This window comes from Strix aluco, chromosome 22 (assembly GCF_031877795.1).
Source record: "Strix aluco isolate bStrAlu1 chromosome 22, bStrAlu1.hap1, whole genome shotgun sequence".
NCBI lineage: Eukaryota > Metazoa > Chordata > Aves > Strigiformes > Strigidae > Strix > Strix aluco.
Genome location: NC_133952.1, coordinates 6,342,518 through 6,361,409, shown reverse-complemented (window position 1 = coordinate 6,361,409; position 18,892 = coordinate 6,342,518). Strand labels below are relative to the sequence as shown.

The window sequence follows — 18,892 nt, the reverse complement described above, 5'->3', positions numbered from 1 at the left end:
GAGCCCCCCGGGACCCGCCTGGCCGGGACCCGCGCGACCGGCCCCTTGGAAAGCAGCAGGTTAAGCTCGAGAATTAAAGAACCCATTCTAGAAATTAGAAATTTGTTTAATGAAGAGGTCAGGAAACCTGAAGACACACATAATTACAAAAATGCACAGGCTTTTTTTTTTTACTTTTTATAAGCTAATGCAAGCACATTTTACCTATTTAAACATAAAACTTGGATTTTCCTTCTGTCACACACCTCCCCTATTTAAAAAACCCAGTAAATTAACTGCCATAACAGGATCCTCCTTTTTAACGTTTTTAAAACTTCTTCAAAAATCTTCCACTGCTTCAGTGTGGTCCCAATACTGGGAGCTGACAAGACATGAAAATACTCAATTCCATGTAAGAGGTTCAAAGCGGCTGTATAGTTTCTTTTCTTGCCTAAATCCTTCAGTTTTGTAATAGTTTGTGTGCCCATTTTCAAAGTATTTTCTGAAAATTACCTTCAAGGTTAATACACAGTTGTAAAAGGTTTCTTCAAAGTAGAATTAAAAAATCTATTTGCCAGTTCTCAAGTTCCAAAAATGTTAGTAAACCTCACAGCTTTTGTGAAAGTTTAGAATTTGTATTTTTAAGACCTGTACCTCTTCTGTAGCCATAGAATAAATGCTATTCCAAAATATCCTTTTTCAGTCTAAGGCCTCAAAAATAATTCCTGCATTTAGTTTCTCTTGAGGTAGAATAAAATAGTTCAGCTGGAAGGGAAGTACAGTGATCATCTAGTCCAACATACTGGTTTTATGGCATAAAATAGTTATGCCTACTGTATGACTTCACCCAAATGTAATTCTGACACCGTATTGCAACTTCTGGTTGAACACAGACACCACAACTGTCGGTTAAGTGACATATGTAAAACATAATTATGGGAAATGGGATCCTAAAAATTGACTTCCAAAACCAAAAGACTACCACTTGATTCAAGGAGAACCTCTACTAATTTTCTGTAAGAGGTGGTTGCATCTTCAGCGTCAAGCAAGAAGGGAAGAACAGGATTTTCTGGTTCCAAGGTTTGAGTCAATTCCACTTTTTACAGATTATGCTACGCAATCATCAGGAGTCCTTTTCCTGAGGTCAGTGCGTGTGAGCTATCTGGCATACATACTCACATGGATCTTCTCCAATATTCACTGGAACATAGGGAAAAATACTTTGGGTTTATGGTTAACCTCAAAAATGAGGTCAGAATCAATCAGGGACACATACTAAATCAGCCAGGACACAAAGATGACAAACCTTACAGCTGTCAATAAAAGGAACTTACTTCCTACTCCAAGATAACAACTATTTAGTCTAGAATTTTCCAAAATAAAATGAACTATGTACAGCTAATGAAATTCTATTGTTTAGACATAAGAGTTGTAATCTAGTAAAAAAAGCTCCTGTAAAAGATTTCACTCCTTGATATACTTAAGGTTGATTTGAGAAGTTCAGTCCACTAATAAGCAAAAGCAAACTGTAATAATAAAATATGCAGGAGGATGAGAGAAAGTATGTCCCTGAAGATGTGGGATAGGAAATTGAATGCAACAGTTTTAAAACTAAAATCAAATGCATAATTCATTAGCACTGAATGAATGAAAATTTAAATCCAGGCTCTTAGAACTGGTGGTCGCAGCCATGTTCTTGACAGGTGGCATATCTGAACGGGAATTATCATCACAAGAAGTCTCAGCAGAAAAATCAATGGCATAAAGTTAGAAAAATGTTCCTTTTCAAATCTGGTAATTGTCTCTCTAGGGTGTCACATAAGAGAGGGAGTTGTTGGCCATTCTGTTTAAAAGAAAAAGCGTTCAGATTTTTTAAAACTGCAAAGATCATCCTTCGGCTCTCAAAGCTGACAAAAGAGATTAAAAGCCTCAAAAGCATCAGTGTCTGTATCCATCTGAAATTTCAAGTCTCTGTAGGAATGCTACATTTAACATAATGTTTATTTTAGAAGATAAGGGGTGGTTTAATGAATTTTATCAGTCAATATATGATCTGCAATTTCCTTTAACTGGTTTTCATCCCCGCATCTTGAATACCCAGAGGAAACTTCTTGTCTTCTGGAAGTAAGTCTTGAAGTAAATTGTCCTCATTTTCCACTGAGATCTGAATTTCAGTTTCTCTTCTCAAGGGATTTTCTTCTGTTGAAAGGGGAATTTCTTCCCTTGTTGGGGAATAATAGGGACCGTTTCCATAATCCATGCTAGCTGAACTAGTCTGTTCTAGGAACTGGGAGCTGCAGTCTGGACTACATACTTTAACAATACAAGTCACATTCACCTGCGTTCCTCCATTACCAGAATGTTCTGTCGAATAAACAGAAAACACATTAAACACGGAAGAATGAAGCCCAGAACAGGATGGTTGCATTCTTTATCCAGTTCTCTGACTTAAAGTTAGAACAGACACTAAATATCTTCTTGCTTCACCTAATTTAGACAAGCTGGTGGAGTTGGTTCTGTAACATTTTAGGGATTTTTTGGTACCATAGAACCCACATGTCATCCCAGAAATGAAAAAGCCACAAAAATTAATACAGAGCCCTAGATCACAGCCAACTCCCTACCCATCTGTTGCCATTTCTGATGCTTTTGACAATGTTTTCTACCTGCTCCCTTCAGCTCTTACTCCCACTCACAGGTAAGTGTCCTCCATCACACTGATCCCCTAGTCTGCAAATAACTTTTTCTCCATTGAGCACACTCTCTTCCCTGTCTCAGGCTGACAACTTAAAACAATTGCTTTTTCTTTCAAAAGTTACTAAATACTCTCTCTGATGAACATGAGTCTGATGTTTTATCCTGCCATTTAAACTTATGCTGAAAAGACTCATAATTGATAATCAAATTTCAGAGGTTCTGGATCATTCTGATACATTCTTACCTGAACTTGCAGAGTTGTGCCTGTCTCCACTGTGAAGTTTACAACCTTCTGCAGCTGAATGTTGATGCTGAAATCCTTCTTTTTTCTTTTCATTGTTCTTGTTACTTATTACACTGACTCTTGCAGGTGCAGTTGGATTATTCAGGGAGCTACTGCTGGACCCAGAAGTTCCCAAGAGTTGCTGTTCCTCCTGTTCAGAACTGCTGGAGTTTTGCGATCCTGTATTTCTTACTTTTTTGTCACACTGCTTTTCTGCAGGGGAAAAAGGCTGGAACATTTGCAGAGAAATGCAAAACATTAATCTTTCTGAAAAACACTATCAAAGAACTGGTCAGTACTTAAGCAGCTAAGGAAACCACTGATAACTGCCATTTGTATAGTGGTGACTAAGTAAAATTTATACCAGCTCATTAGGTGTTCAGCAAAATGAACCTGTCTCCTGAAGGCACCTACAGTACTTCACTGATCACCCAGGGAACAAAGGCTCTAAAATCTGCTTTTCTGAACCACACCTGTGGTTTACTGCTCATCCAGCCTAACATAAAGGGAGGATGGTACCTATGGGTTATGTAAGGTACATCTTACACTCTAGCTTGGGGACCAAACCACCCCATTCTTATTCCATTTGTCTTTCTGCTGTGCAGTTTTCTTCTACTTGCAATTAGATAAGACTGCATGAATTCTATGTGACTTTTTAAAGAAATGGAAAAAATGTAAAGGAAAGAGTGACACTCACCAAATCTGCTTCTGTAGTCGGCGGAGAGTATGCAAGGGCTGCAAGTGAGGAAATACAGTTCATTAGCACCCAAATTGGTTTCAGGTGTAAGAGCTGCTTTCTTAACTAGTCTGAGTGATATCCTCTGCTCCTGAAATAAACTCCAAATGTACACTTACTACACACAGTTTGAAAATGTTGAAAGCTATTAGTTTTGTAAGTTGACTTAAATTTAGCCAGCAAGCAGAGGACCCTCTGCATGAATTAATAATTTTTCTAGTATAATGTCAGTGAGAAAAGGTATCGATGACAACAGACTACGGTCATGACTGTTTAATGATAATATTTGATAATGTCTAATATTTAAATGATGAAGAACAAAATATTTAACAAGCTCCAGTAGGAGCACAACTGTTGTACAGTTGTCCCAACTCCACTAGGACATGGTATGTTTAGACAATTATCTAAAGTCTGAGGAACAAGAGAGATTTGAATGGGACTTTTGCCTCACTGTATCCCTGTACTGAGATTAATTTCACCCCATGTGATTTAATACTTTTACTCTAAATACAAATGGAATTCCTGGAGTATTTTTTAATTCTGCTTTTCTGTAGCCACAAAGCTTATGTGATCAAGCTGATTTGCATGAGTTTTCTCTTAGTCTCTGTTCTATTGACCTTTGCACCTTTTTGCCTATTTCACCCCAAAGTAACAAGGGAATGGTGTCAAGAGCTCCGTAGGGTTTCAAGAAGCTGTAAGTTGCAGGCTGGTGAGGCAGAAGCCTGTAAATCATTGCCTTGTCCCCTTGAAAAAAAAGAAAATTAACTCATACATTATTAGTTACCTAAGTATGTCTGCACTAGTGATACTTCGGTCATATCCAGCCACGAGAAAAGCTTCAAAGAGAGCTTAGCATCTTTTAAGACACTAATGTTAGTCTACCACTAGGCTCAAATTAGTAGGAAATAAGGTGACGCTCTTTCCCATATTTGCAGATCTGCTTGTTTTCACTTCATCAATCTTACCTTTTTTTTGGGAGACTAAGCAATACCCCAAAATTATGATTATCACGACCAAAACCAATGTCCCCGCTACTGATCCTGAAAATAAATAAGAAAGATAAATTATTTAGCAGGTTCATCTAACAAAGGATCTAGTTAGAAAGAGGTAGTTATGTCCATGGCTACAAAAGCTAAATTTACGAGTATCAGGTGTGTCTGACATTCACATTTGATGCCTCTATTGTTGGATACCAAGGTCTGATTTCAGTCCACCACTTCATAACATTGAATTTTCCTGTCCTGAAAAGTGAGGCAGACTTTTGGCCCCAGTCACAAAAGACATCTCTCTAGGCTAGCAACAATTTGTTAAATACAAGGCCAGGCAGCCCAGAATGCTCCTAAACATATATACTTTCTGGATAGGTTGTGAATAGGAGAGAAGACATCCACACTTGTGAATGCTGTAAGGACTTCCTGTCTTGGGAAAGGCTGGCTGACGTCTCCAAAGACTTCTCACCAGGAGGTTTATGAAGTCAAATTTGCCTTGGTCCAGAATCTAAGATGTGATCTTTACTACCAGCTCCTTCATAGTAGCAATTCTTAGGAAATGCCTTGTATAATCTAGTTTGGGGCTTTTTAGAAATATTTCCAGAATTAGGAGGACTGTAGAATGCACTGGGGTAGTGCAGGTGTATAGGTAAATATTATGCAACTCACTACAGTCTCATATTGAATTAATTCAGCTCTTCTGAGGTTCTGTTTGGGTACAGGTAATTAGTTTTGGAAAGAAACTGAGAACTAAATATAAACTTGCTTCCTAGCCAGATAAAAGTGACTTTAAATGAGTTACCGATGATGTAAGACATGTCAGGTGCAGATTTTAAAATGACAGGTTGAGTTATTATTTCAGGTTTGTTGGAAGCAGAGCTTTGGGTCAGAAGCAGGTTCAAAATACTGTGAGGTAGAACTGTGGCAACTGCTGTTCCTGAGTCATTGCAAATTGTGTCATTCATGCTGTTTCCAGGAACAGCCACTGATTTACAACTGCAAGAAACAAAAAGAGAAGTTAGGAAACAAAGCAACCCTGTGCACAGTTAAGGTTGCTATTAGACAGAAACACTGGCTTACACTGTATGTGGTATACAGCTGGTATCATAAGATTCCTCACGTGAAAAAGTGCCAGGAGGACAAGGTTTACATTCTGTATCTGTGCTATCTGTCCCTTTAAACAAATAGAAAGACTCCAGTTAGTCATCCAGTGAGAAACAAGAATGAATAATCAAGGTCTGCGGTACAGATCCTGGAAGTGATACAGAAGCAGTACACAAAATACAGACTTCAAGTGTCACAGAAGAGATTCACTTGAAACACCCAACCCAAACACAAACCAGAAAATTTGTGGCTGTTAGTTTAGTGTCCTTGATAGTCAGTCTTTGAAGAAGACTGTAAAAACCCACCAAAAGGTTAAAATGTGGTACTGCAGACAAATTTGAGCTTTTTCACTAGTCCCTGACAGACTGACCACCTATTCCGTTCTGTTGGGAGTTCTGTATCTTTTTGAATGATTCTTAATTTCTTAAAAATATTCAGTGTTCCACCTCTTTGAATATTATTTATCATCTTGAGACAGCTACATTATCAGAGTGGTGAATTTCATCATCTAATAAGAACAAATTCTGCAGAACAGCATAGAGTCATCATTATTTACTGTAATCAAATTTAACCTGAAGCCCTGTTTCAAGGATTTAAGGAAGAATTAAGTGGTCTTGAATCTGAGTCACTTGTATGGAATAAATCACACAGTAGAGCAAAACAAAGGAAGATTAAGCTGGATTGGGGAACTTTATGATATATGGTAGTAACAGATTGCAACATGTCCCTTTGAATATGCCTCTTGAGAATAGTGTTGCTCTAGTTACTGCCTACTTACTAAGATAATGCTTGCACTGAGAAGAATGCATAACTGTAGGGAATTAAAAGATCATATTCCTGTAATTTACTGAGTTGGAGGCAGATTCAGAAATATTTATGGACTATTAACACAAAAAATATCCTTCTTCATATAGTAAAGCTATTTTGTGTGTAGAGTGTTCAGAATTAAATTACCTCTTCTGGAAACTCGGTAACCTTTTCCACATTTTTTATGCACTTTACATATTTTGCAGTACTCGTATATTTTTGAAATGCAGTACTCATTGGGTGGGCAGCTACAGATTCTGTCCTGTGACTCAGTGCATGTTTGATTCTGCACAAATCCTGTTTTTAAAACAAGAATAAAGCAAGATATCATTAGCAACATTTAAAATCATAGCCTGCAATGTTTCAAGTGAGTGCAAGGTGATATTCACATACCACAAACTGAAGATAATTTTGCAGCTTCTGGCTAGTATACCATCATAAAACAAATACATTATATGCCTCAACATACACATTTTCAGAAGAGTTTCCTCTCTCTCTCTCTAGGAGAGGAGAAATTTGCATCTGTAGGCTGCACACTTGAAACTCTGTACCTGCGGTTGCATTATATTGTATCATAACCATAAATATGCGCATTTTTACTACGCGTGTTCATCACTGGAGCATCTGGGGGCCATACTAAGGTCTGTAGTCTACGCAGATCATGCAACTGTATTTAAAGTGATTGGAGACCTTACTACAGATGTTTTCATACTGCAATTAACCAGCCTTGCACAGTTATCGATTTAGATGAGACCAAAGGTCCTTTGAACAGCTTAGACTGTATCCTTAAAACTTACTTGCCAGTGAGTCAAGTAGATAATTTTCTACACCAGTTTCCACTAGAAATGATGGACAACAGTATGACTGAATTTGTTAATGCACGTGACCTATTAGACCAATGTACAGATGTTGGTACAATGTATAATGTTGGTACCTTATATACCGTTAAGCTGCTTTAATGAACTAAACTGGCATACTCACTGACTATACTGCTTTGCAAAAGAAATAAAAATAATATAGGAATATCACAACTGGTGTTTGCTGTTGTCAGCTCAGCAGACAAACCAAGAAGTGACTGGATGATGGAAATGTAATTATCCATTTATGCCTGTGCAAGTCAGGTCTTAAGCTCCCTTGGCTGAAGAGTATAAGCAGGAAGTTACTCTAGTGGTGACATTTGGATCTATTTGAGTAATGCAGTGCCTTATAAGATTGGTGTCACATTTTTAGGACTCAGAAAGAAAAAGGGGCAGAGCCCCCTGCAAAACTTTTCCCTGATTCTTCTCCCCAAATCTTCCGAGTACCAAAAGCATGAGAATGGGACTATACAAGTGATAGACAAAACCTCCTAGTGTTCTTAGGAGAAAGGACTAGGTTAAACCAAGCCCACTCTTTGAGCAGGCTGTTAAAGTCACAAATGCCTCTCTTTCAAGCCTACCTTTCCTGCAGGGTGGTGAGCAGGCAAAGCACTGAGGAGACCGATTCCAGATTGCTGTATATGTGTCAGGTCTACAGGGACTGCACTTTGTGTCCACAGTGTGAGTGCAGCTCTCTCTCTTATACTGACCTATTAAAAAAAAAAACAAAGCAAACCAAACAGAGAAAGCATCTCATTGGAAAAGATCACTAGGAATTGTTTAAGGTAAGTTTCATTCTTAGCTGTAGAAACCCCTTGCCTTCACTGCCACTACCTGATCCGTAATGTACACCAAGCAAGTATTGACTTAAAGGAGGACTGCATGGGTATCCAAGGAAACTCTGATTTCTTTTATGTTATTTATGTTTGACTCCTTTTCCTACATTCAGATCAGTGAATTCCAGCCATATTCAAAACAAGTCAGTCTCAGTCCTGAACAAAACTCCTCAACGTATACTTAGATGCAGCTACCGCAGTACGTAAAACAAATGTTTTACCCTCACAGAAGCTGTGTTTTGTTGTGAAACACAGGATGGTGTTTCATGACGAAAGTCAGGCACATGCAAGAATGATGGTGAGGCCCTTACTACACTTACAGGCAGCAAGTGAAAAAGGCATAATAAAGTATTATCACAAACAGACCTGAATTAGAACGTCACCAGCTGTCACTACTGAAGGGACATGAGCTCGCTCTTTTTCCTTCACCTCCTTCAGCCAGCCCTAACAGATCAAAGCAATAAGTTTCTGAAGCCAGTGGCATTCCAGACAAAATCAGAAGTTGTCAAAGGTAGTTTCTCCAGTGCTTCTCACCAACAAAGTTCAGTGCAGTGGTGGTGTTACCACAAAAGCCAGCAGAGGAACTCTCTAAGCCTCGTCTCGGCGTTTTAGAAAGCAGGCATTCTTATTGCAGCGCTGGGCGCACACGCAAAGAGCTTCGCAAAAGTGACCACACCCCAGATCTATAAGCAGCAGCTAATATACAGTGAGATCATACATACTCATAATTTTTCCAAGAAGTGTGTTACATATGCATTAAATTTCCTGGAACCAATTACAATATCTGCATCCTAATTACACATGCGCTTTCTTGCTGGGTGGTGGTCTCGAGGGGTCTCTGGTGATTGTCGGTCTTCCTCACCGTGTCTGCTGGCTGACCTCAGTGCTCCTGAATGCTCACAAAGGTCTGTTAGGGGGGGTTGTGCTGCTGTGTGGTGTCTTGAGCTGGTTCATTTTAGTTTGTCCCGTTCTTGTTCCTGTTATCTTCAAGAACAGGCTCTGACTGTCTTATTTATTATTTTCTTATCTCCAAACCCCTTTCTTTTTTACAAAAGCACCAACCTCCAGCTGTGTCTGCACATTCCAAAAGTTACATTGATCTACTCTATTCCCAGTAAAAAAATGTTAGCAAGACATTTTGGCTTACAGTGGGAATAATTAAATATGAGCTCCAACATACCCATTCTGGAGAAAGGAAAACACCTCAATTGCCATTTCTCCCTTGCTTAAAAGGAAGGAGCTAAAAGTCAATGTCTCATATCCTGTACAGAAACACCCTGGAAAATATACTCAGAAAGCAGGAGTAATACTGGAGCTGCTTGGAGAATCTCTGTTCTCCAAAAGAAGGGGCCCTGGAGGTGAGCCATAGGAATTATTTCCAAAGACTGTGTTTTGACATGTACTTACCTGAAGCTTAAAAGTCTGCCTCCCACATCCTGCTAATGATTTAGGCTTCAATTTTTGATAGATTATAGTAAAAAAAATTAAACTCATAGTAACAAAAATAAAGATTTTAGACCTCCTGCAACTTGTTGTCCAGTTTGTTATTGGGAAAAATTAAAATTAAGGAGAAATAGACTGAACAGTACATACCACAACAGAAAAGCGTTTTACCTATGAATTATCATCTTTCACTCGTTGTGTTTTTAACAAAGGAAGTCTGACAGATCTATCTAGACCTTTTTGTTTAATTCAAGCAATTGTGGCTGCTTCAGCATATACTGATTTCCTGCTTAAACTTCCGGATCTCTCTGACAGGAACTCATCGTTTATGGAAACATATTTTGTTTGCTCAGCATGTAATGTGAAAAAAAGGCAGTTTTTTGCTGTGTCTAATGTAATAATTTAATGACAACTTCTTGCAAAAACTTTATTATCAAAATATCCAAACGGCATTACTATCCCCCAGAAAAACAACCCTCCACACACACCCTTCTGCAGTCAAGAACTTTTGCTGACAAAAGATCACTAATAATTATCACTGGAGTGTAAGACATGACACCTCAAAGCTGACAGTTTCTGTAGTCTTGTAGTCTGATAGTGGTCTGCAGTGTCTGATTTACAGTAAAAGAGAACAAAACTCCCCGAATGAGCAATTATAGATTAACCTGTCCAATAGAAAGCTCCTTATATAAGTGATATTATCAAAGTACAGAAACTAAGCTCTACCTCACGTCCTGTTTTACAATATAGTAATTATTAGTGGGCTTGGGTCTGACATATGTTGTCTGATTTTTGCAATTCCCTTAGTAGGCTGTTGCTTCTCCCCAATGCTGACTTAAAAACACTTTAATCAAAACACCATGCCAAGCTGCGCTTCGAAGAGCTCAGCAGAAGGCTGTGCTTACAAAAGCAGCCTACCTCCTGATAAGCCCCAGCCAGTTTAACCTTGTACGAGAATTCCTATTCTGATGAACGTGTCTCTTTTGCAGGTATTTTAGTCACAGCATTTTATTGTCTTCCAGCTAGAGTGCACTGCAACAGTAAAAATCTGATGCTCTTCAGATGTGTAAATAATCAAAATGTACTATGCTCATCTGAAAATTGACTGAATTTGGCTAGTAATAGTTTGAATTATAACCTACCTGGAGGGCACTGGCTGCAACATTTATTAAGTCGTTCTTCATAGAATTCAGTGCTGGGATCATTGCATTGTGCAAACTGTGGTGTATAAGGCAATGAATATTCCTAGGAGAAATTATGGAAAATCATGAGTCACAAGTCCATTCTGACCCTAAAGTAGAGATTCAAGAGAGACAAACACTTAAAGATCAATGCAATTATAACCACATTCCTTTCCAAGGCACGGATGAAACAGAAAGCAGCAGACACCAAAAAGCTGAAGGAGAAGCACAGCTTACAAGCTACTTGAGACCATTTAGAGGTTCCTCTGTTTTTCAAAGATCTGTCACAATGAACAAACTGATTTCCCCAGGTTTTACGTTCAAAAGAATGGAATGAAACTATGGAATAAGCATCTCACCTGGTCACTACTGCATCCCCTAAACCAAAGGCCTAAGCACCTACTCTCAACTGCCATGATTCAAACAACCTTTGACAAAATGCCAGTGAAACCTAAATTCCTACCTGTGGGTTTGTGGGGAGAAGCATTTTCTGCAAAGTGCCTATGTTAAAAATGATACCTTCTTACTTAATACATCTACTCCCTATATACATTTAGAGCCTTATCTGAAAACTAGAAGATTGACCTTGCTACTCCTTAATCCCCTCAGGACTCTCAAGCCAGTGGAAAAGGGAGCTGTAGGTCTGGCACTACTGCAATGCTTGAAGGAATCTTTCTGTTTTCATCAGTGGGTGCAAAGGACACAAGACACTAAATTCAATCCTCTCTTGTGCTTATGTTCATTATGCCCTCACACCCATGCAATATACAGGCAAGATAACCCATCCCTTTAGTCAAAGAACCTGTACTATTAGAACTGTTTCACCAAAGGAAAAGAAAAAAAGCTTTTATCATTCCAGATTCCTTTCTGAATGAGAAAGGCCTTGATGTTTTGAAAACGATGTCTCCAAAAACTGCTCTGCTGCTTCTGAAAAGGAGGAACTGGCTACAAGACTTAAATAAAAATTAAAAACCTACCTCATATGGCAGGTCAAATGCATAACAAACAATCCTGAAATACAGTGTACCTAATTTTCAGCTCACACCAATCAGCACGGCTCAATGACTTCAATGAACAAGTGTCAAAATATTTGAGGACCTGCCTTCTGTTTTCAAAGGGAAAAATATACTCACTCAAAAGAAAAAGGCCAATGTTAGGTAGTACAAGCGTAGGAGTTTCCTGCTAGATCAGAAAGATGCTGTTCAAAAAGTACGTGACACTGCTCAGTTTTCTGCAGTCTGAAGATTGCTCCGTATATAATCTATATACATTTAGAGAAGTCATTTAGAAGTATTATTAAAAAGAGAAATCAAAACAGGAAGAAGCTCTTTGGAGGCCAGTAATAAAAATATCCTTCCTCCTTACTGACAGAACATGCTGATTATCTATTGTGTTTTCACATTACTGATGAAGTGGACTAACACTTCCCACCCTCAACAATTGCTTAAAAGGAACCCAACATTTTCTTATGCAGCTTGTTGAAGTATTTTACCTCTTATCTAGCTGTATATCAGAAACAGGATTTCACCCATCTACTCGATGGTCAGTGTCAAAAAGAACCTTTCCTGAGAATGTAAAGGCAGAGAAAGGCCTCTTGAGTGTCAATATTCATTCCAGAAAAGAAAAAACAAAAACTTTCAGTAGAAGTTTCACCACTCCTATTTAAAACACTGTGAAAGCTGGTAACACTGACCGGGCATCAGCACAATTCTGATCTCTTCTGATCAGTCAGTTGAGTTAAAGACTTAAAACCAGGGAGACTGGGGATGGGTTTCACCAATACCAGCCCCATTCTCTCACAGCCAGATCAATGAGAAACAGTCAAGCTGCAAACTGAAGAACAAACTTGTAAAGATGCTTTTAACGGGCCAGAAACTGTGATGGGGTGGGGAAGGATGACTGGGGAAAAAAAAAAAAAAAAAAAAAAAAATCATTCTCCTTCTTAAACACTAGAGCAGGTGAAGTAAGAAACAGCTGCTGAGCACAAACTGCATTTTCAAATTCTTTGTCTTTTGATGAGAAGAAAGTCAGTTTTGCAGGAACCACGCTGCAGCCCCTTTAAAAGGGGCTTGCACAAGGATTGAAGACTTTGAAGAAAACCCAGGAGGCTGGCTTCAACACTACCAGTTTCATTATTATTAATGAGAATAATAACCATAGTAATTCAAAAAGAAAACCAAGGCTTTTCAATTCTTTCTAGGTTCAGTAATAACTGTTAATGCTGGACTTGGTATTATACCCTTATAGGATGGGCAACGATAAACCATACCATTTGCAAATGTGAGCTGACACTAAAATCTGATGAAGAAAAGGGCTCTGCTCTCATCAAAAGTACTTTTCATTTAAGTTACTTTCTTGTTTATTAAAAGAAGAAAAATCAAGTGTTGTCACATTTTTGTAGTCATGATGATCAACTTCATTAAAAGCACTTGAGAGTCTTTTAAAACTTAAAACTTCACTGCAAGAGCAGACACAGGAAAAAAAAAAAAAGTAAGAAGTACAATAAACTGCATCACAAATTATCCTGCTGGTGAGGCTTCCTGGCAAAATATGTTCTTATCTCATCCTCTGCATTCTGTTGTAAAAACTGTCCTGTGAGTTAGACACAGGAAAACCTCTTTGGTTAATGGGTTCACATCTATTTCTCTTAAGTTGTGCTTGAAAGGATATCTCTGCTGTCTGATACAATCTCCCTGAAATTTTATCTGATGAGCTGTGGCTCTCAACGACACACAATTGACAATTTCTTGCCAACTGTCCTCAAAGAACATTATGGGAAACTAAAAGGGACTTGTAACTCACTTAGGTACAATTTATATACAGACACGAGCTCAGCTTTGTTTGCACTGGAAGGATGCCATTAATTTTAGTGGTTGCTTCCAATATAAACTAGTTTAATCAAAGCTGTCAAGGCCAGCAGTCAAATCTACTCTGCCAGAGGAAGCGTAGCCTATTACTAGGTATAAAACTCTCCTGGGTTTCTTGGCTACAAGAAGACCCCACTTTTTCTAGCCTTCTCACCAATTTTAAGGTCTGAGTTGCGCCGTACAATATTTGTATCTGGCATCCAGATCCATTGGCTACTTCGGGTTGAAAGACTGATGAGTAGGCACTGGATTCTATTCTACAATCTTTGCATTTTGTTACTGCTTGTATCTCTCACAAGTCCTTATTTTGCCTTCTGCTTTTACTGTGTTTCAGTGTTCCGTAAGCAGATTGTGTGGAGCAAAACTAACCTGATGCTGCATCTTTTGCATTACAGCCTTAGAACTTCTCAGATTAGGTAGCAGTATCTAATGGCAGCAGACTTTTAAGATACTTGTATGGACAAAATGAAGATTTTGGGAGGACTTCATTTAATTTGACAGGTACAAATAGAAGTAAAATGCCTCATCTATCTAGCAGCAGAGGCAGAAACACTATTAAACGTGAAATTTAGTCTAGCTCTGTGCATATCAATCAAATTAAGCAATGTATCTTGGCACAGAAATGAGTAAACTATGCTTGCCTTTGACTAAACAACTCACTAGGGAGATATTTGCAATGCCTGTGTATTAAGCAATAACTAAGAAGTTACATGCAAAAAGCCAATGACTCAAGACTCTCTCTCCAGAGCCCCTGCATTGTTTAAATCATTTTCCCGTCTGCACTACAGACATCCAGCAGATACATGAGCTAACGCCACTGGAGAGGAGTGGGCTAACAGCAGCCTCCACACCAGCTGAGAGGTTAGTACAGGCTCTTCTAAACACGTATGCACAACTGTCTCCAAGATTACCTACATCCTACCCACTGGAAGATAAAACTAGTGGAGAACGTGCCTGTACCTCATGATTTTCAGGCCTGCAGCTGTGTCTGTGCCCGCTGAGGGAAAGGGCCGGCGGGCTGTCCCCTCGCACCCAGTCGTACAGAGGGCAACCCCACCTGAGCCCCTAATGTCTGCACCAGCGCTGAGCCCGAGGCATGAACTACAGAAGTCTGGGTTCAGACTTCTTCCAAATGAGAAGGGCTTGATCCAGTGCACCAACCTGGCTCTACCTATTGCTGACAAAGTCCAGGTCTCAACTACTCACAGCACATCACAAGGTAATGCATTCCCTATGTGCTGATTATTAATTATAAATGAACATAATTTCCTGCCTTGCAGCTTGTTCCTGTATTCTTGGACTTTATATGTAATTAAATTTAAGTATCTTCAATAATAGAAATAAAACGTGCTAATATAAGGGATGAATATATATATTCACATAACATATAATCCATTCACATAACATTCATTTTCACTCAAGGAGGCCATTTAAACAAACATCTTTAAGCATATATTTTAATCCTAACTCACGTCTACATCTCCTTTTCACACAGTTGCCTCCTTCAGACTCAAGCTGTCAAACAAAGGAGTCTGAACAGGAACTACATCTGGCGTGTAACGTTCTTCACACATATGAAACCACAATGAAGTCACCAAGGACTCTGACGTAAAAAGCTGTTGCTGTGGAAAGGACTTGAGGTAAAGAGATACCATTTGCTGAGCTACCAAACCTGCTGAAGACAGGAAAAAACAGAATTCTTCTAAAATATTTAAACCGGTAATTTACAAAAATAATTCTGTTGAAGATTAGTTATCAGATAACAGCAAGCCTCACCAAAACCAGCTGGAGTTGTAACAGGCTGTACCAACTATACTCAAATCATAAAGCTTCTTCTAAAGCTGATTTCCTGCAAGTATCTCTCTAAGCTTACAGGTCCATTATGTGAGTTGTTCTCCCACCCTATACTGTACTTACTTGTAAAGCAGGAGTCCTTGCATGGCCACAGATAAACAGATTTACAACTCCACATTCCCCCTCCCTGAGAAAACAGTATCTTTTTGCTTACGGTTAGGGATCCTACTTCATTGCCACTTACCACCATAATATGAAAACATTTTCCCAGAATGAGATGACAGGAGGCTGCACAGAATACAAAAGCTATTCACAACATGCAAAAATTATAGAAGTGAGTCAAAGTTTGTAGGAAGACCTAGTATAACCAAGACCTAGTAAAACAAGAGGAACTACAGACTGCAGGCCTGAGAGGCAGGAAGACAGGTTGTATCCTCATCACTTGTCAGAGAAGGGCAGGTGATGAGCAAATTCCCAAGAAAAGATGAGCAAGACAGGGTTGGCCACATTAGGCTTGACCTTAAGTGGAGGCATCCTAGAAGATGCACCCAAGGGAGACGGGGTGATATCTAACCCTGAGAGCAGAGCAGGAAAGGAGAAGCTATGTGAGCCCTAAGTGTAGAGATGGCAGATGAAGAACCTTCCCAAGATGCCCCACACGTACCAGCCAAGAACACTGCCAGAGGGGATAACTGTCTTCTATCTAGGCCAAATGCCAGAATTAGCATTTATCTACTATTTTGAAACAAATTCTGTTCTTGGGATGGTGTTGCTTGTATCACTGATGGCTTTTGCAATGCTCTGTTAAGACTTTCAATCATCATGAACTTTGATGCAACAACCACACGTGTGGGTACATACAACAGCAAAGCTGCAGGTGACGCACAGCCCTCCTGGCTCTGACCATAAAAAAGCAGGGACATTGGAGCAGTCTGCTCAGTTTTATTCCAGGATTTTTCCACAAGATCTCCTTTATGCTCATCCTTTTGCAGTTCAGGGTACGTGCATGGTTACACCTTCCATGTACCAGCAGCATTCCCCTACAACCACGCAGCAGCATCCAGAGGGTGACCTCTGCACACATCAGCAACTACTCTGTGGAGCACGCTGCGCTGCTGTGCAAAGGACAGTTATTTAGGTTTGAGGCTATTGAGAAAGTTTCTGTTAAAACTATCTGGTGACCAAGTTGTTCAAAATGGCAAAAATGATGTTCAGATCCTGCGAGTAACACAGGGACTGAGGCTAGAAGATCAGTCTAATTTCAGCTGAATGAGAAAAAACAAGAAATAGTGTCACTCAAGAACTATTGCTTTGCCAGCTTCTCTCCCTCAAAAATAAAGTAAGTTTTCTTTAACTGACCACTTTTTAACACTGATATAACAGGCAAGTTTTTTCCAGCTCTGTGGCAGATGCAGTATTTCTGAAACTACTGGTTTTGTTTTTCTAATGTATATATGGACTTCTCCTTGGTTTGTCACAATGCAAAAAGTGATGCTGAAAGTTTCCTTCATGATTTCCATCATTATGTTCAGGTCATGTTTAGGGAGAGAGGAGACATAACTCCTTTTGAGTCAAAGCTCTTTGTTCAGCAAGAAGCATGACAAAACTTTATACTTAAATTTTGGTGATAAGGTCTGCTACAATTCTGAGACTCATTTCTTTATCTGCTCTACCCTATATGCTTCAAGGTGTCCAGTAAATCATGTTCAAAATACTATTACCTTACAAACCAGGTTTTAAAATTAGTAAGAAGCAGTTAGAAGAATTAATTTAATACATTATAAACCCACTATAGCACCCAGCATGCCTTAAAAGACCATTGTGTAACTGCAGGTTCAATGTGCATTCTAACATCCTCACCTGGTTTCACTGAACCCTTGTCTTACCAAGGCTAAACCGATATGATTAAATAAGCATGTAAATATACATCCCGTGACAAAGTGATGACCTGGACATCTCAGCAGCATTTCCATATTTATCTTCACGATCCAGGACACTTTAAAATCAGGCAGAAAAATGCTCTCAATGTACCAGTACGTTGTACACACAATCAAAGTCGAATAGAGCCCAGCAAGCTCTTCGGTTCAAACAGCTAAAAGCATTCATTGTCAAATAGTGGTAGCGCTGGATATGAAAGAGAACAGTCACAGCTGGATCACATCAGGTTTTACACATAAATTAAAGGGCTTTTCCATGTAAATAAGTAGTAGTTTTAGGGATCTAACAGAACGTAACAAGCTCTTCCTGTTTAAACAACGGTGTAAAATACATACAGATTTACACTCAGCACTTGCCAGGGCACTGAAGAGTTTTTACCAATATTCAAACAAGCCTGAAAAATCAACCCATTTCCAGTGAGAAGCCAGGAAAAACGGTTGATCATTGCTTTGGGAAGCCAGGAAATAGCAACGCCAGAGCTGAAGGGCGCAGGATGGGCTTTAAAGAAGTCCAATAGGGGGGACCTGAGGCTGAGACCCCCCCACCCCGAGTTCAGCACAGGTAGAGGGGGCAGACGGGTGGCGGGACTGCGAGCGCAGCCCCCAAACGATGCCCGCTCGCCAGCACCGCGCCGGGCCAGCCCAGGCCGTCACACCCCGCACGGCACCCGGTGCCCGGCCGCTCGGTAACCGCTCCGACCGCGCAAGGCGGCGGGCAGCCCCCACCTCCCCCCAGGGGCTCCCCGCACTCACCCCGCCGCCCGCGGCCCGGAGGAGCGCGGCCAGCAGCGCCCAGCGCGGCCCCATCCCGCCGCCGAGTGAGGCTCCGCCGGGCCGGGCGGGGCGGGGCGGGGTTGCCTCCACCCCAGCCCCAGCCCCGGCCCCGGGCCCCGGGTCACCGCCCCGAGCGGGGTGGGAGCGCGGCGCTGCGCGCTGTGGCGGCCCGGGCACGGATCCCTGCTCAGAGCCCGGTGCCGGCCGCTGCCCGGGCATGAGAGTTACTTCGGTATCTCAGCGGGGACTCTCGGCCCGCGCGAAGGGGCGCTTTAGGCCCGTTTGTGCCCCGTTGTGCTCCCGGGAGGGCGGGAGACACTGGCACAGGTTGCCCAGAGAAGCTGTGGCTGCCCCCACCCTGGAAGGGTTCAAGGCCAGGTTGGACGGGGCTTTGGGCAACCTGGGCTAGTGGAAGGTGTCGCTGCCCGGGGCAGGAGGGTTGGAACTGGATGATCTCTAAGGTCCCTTCCACCCCAAACCATCCTGTGATCGATGATTGATTGAAAAGATGAACTTACCTTTTGCAGCATTCTAGCATTCATTAATACCCACCGCTGCACCACGTTCACTCATGTCTCATGCACACTGCTGGGATGGTATAGAGAGAC

General features: G+C 40.6%; 1 protein-coding gene across 1 annotated transcript; it reads right to left on the bottom strand.

Moving 5' to 3' along the window:
- Window positions 1-85: 85 nt before the first annotated feature.
- Window positions 86-18,333, bottom strand: TNFRSF1B (TNF receptor superfamily member 1B). Its single transcript, XM_074848155.1, has 10 exons — window positions 18,264-18,333; window positions 10,874-10,976; window positions 8,034-8,162; window positions 6,743-6,892; window positions 5,765-5,858; window positions 5,487-5,680; window positions 4,661-4,735; window positions 3,657-3,694; window positions 2,921-3,188; window positions 86-2,343 (listed from the first exon to the last, which is right to left on the bottom strand). Exons 1-10 carry the CDS (start codon window positions 18,315-18,317, stop codon window positions 2,045-2,047), a joined length of 1,404 nt encoding a protein of 467 aa, XP_074704256.1. The 5' UTR covers window positions 18,318-18,333; the 3' UTR covers window positions 86-2,044.
- Window positions 18,334-18,892: the final 559 nt, after the last annotated feature.

Bases quoted from the DNA above. Each gene is read 5' to 3' on its own strand.
- TNFRSF1B (XM_074848155.1), bottom strand. From the start codon at position 18,317: ATGGGGCCGCGCTGGGCGCTGCTGGCCGCGCTCCTCCGGGCCGCGGGC. The intron at 6,893-8,033 runs GTAGGCTTGAAA...TTTTAAAAACAG, and splicing joins CTCACCACCCTGCAGGAAAG to GATTTGTGCAGAATCAAACA. The intron at 3,695-4,660 runs GTAAGATTGATG...CCTCACTTGCAG, and splicing joins CTTAGTCTCCCAAAAAAAAG to CCCTTGCATACTCTCCGCCG.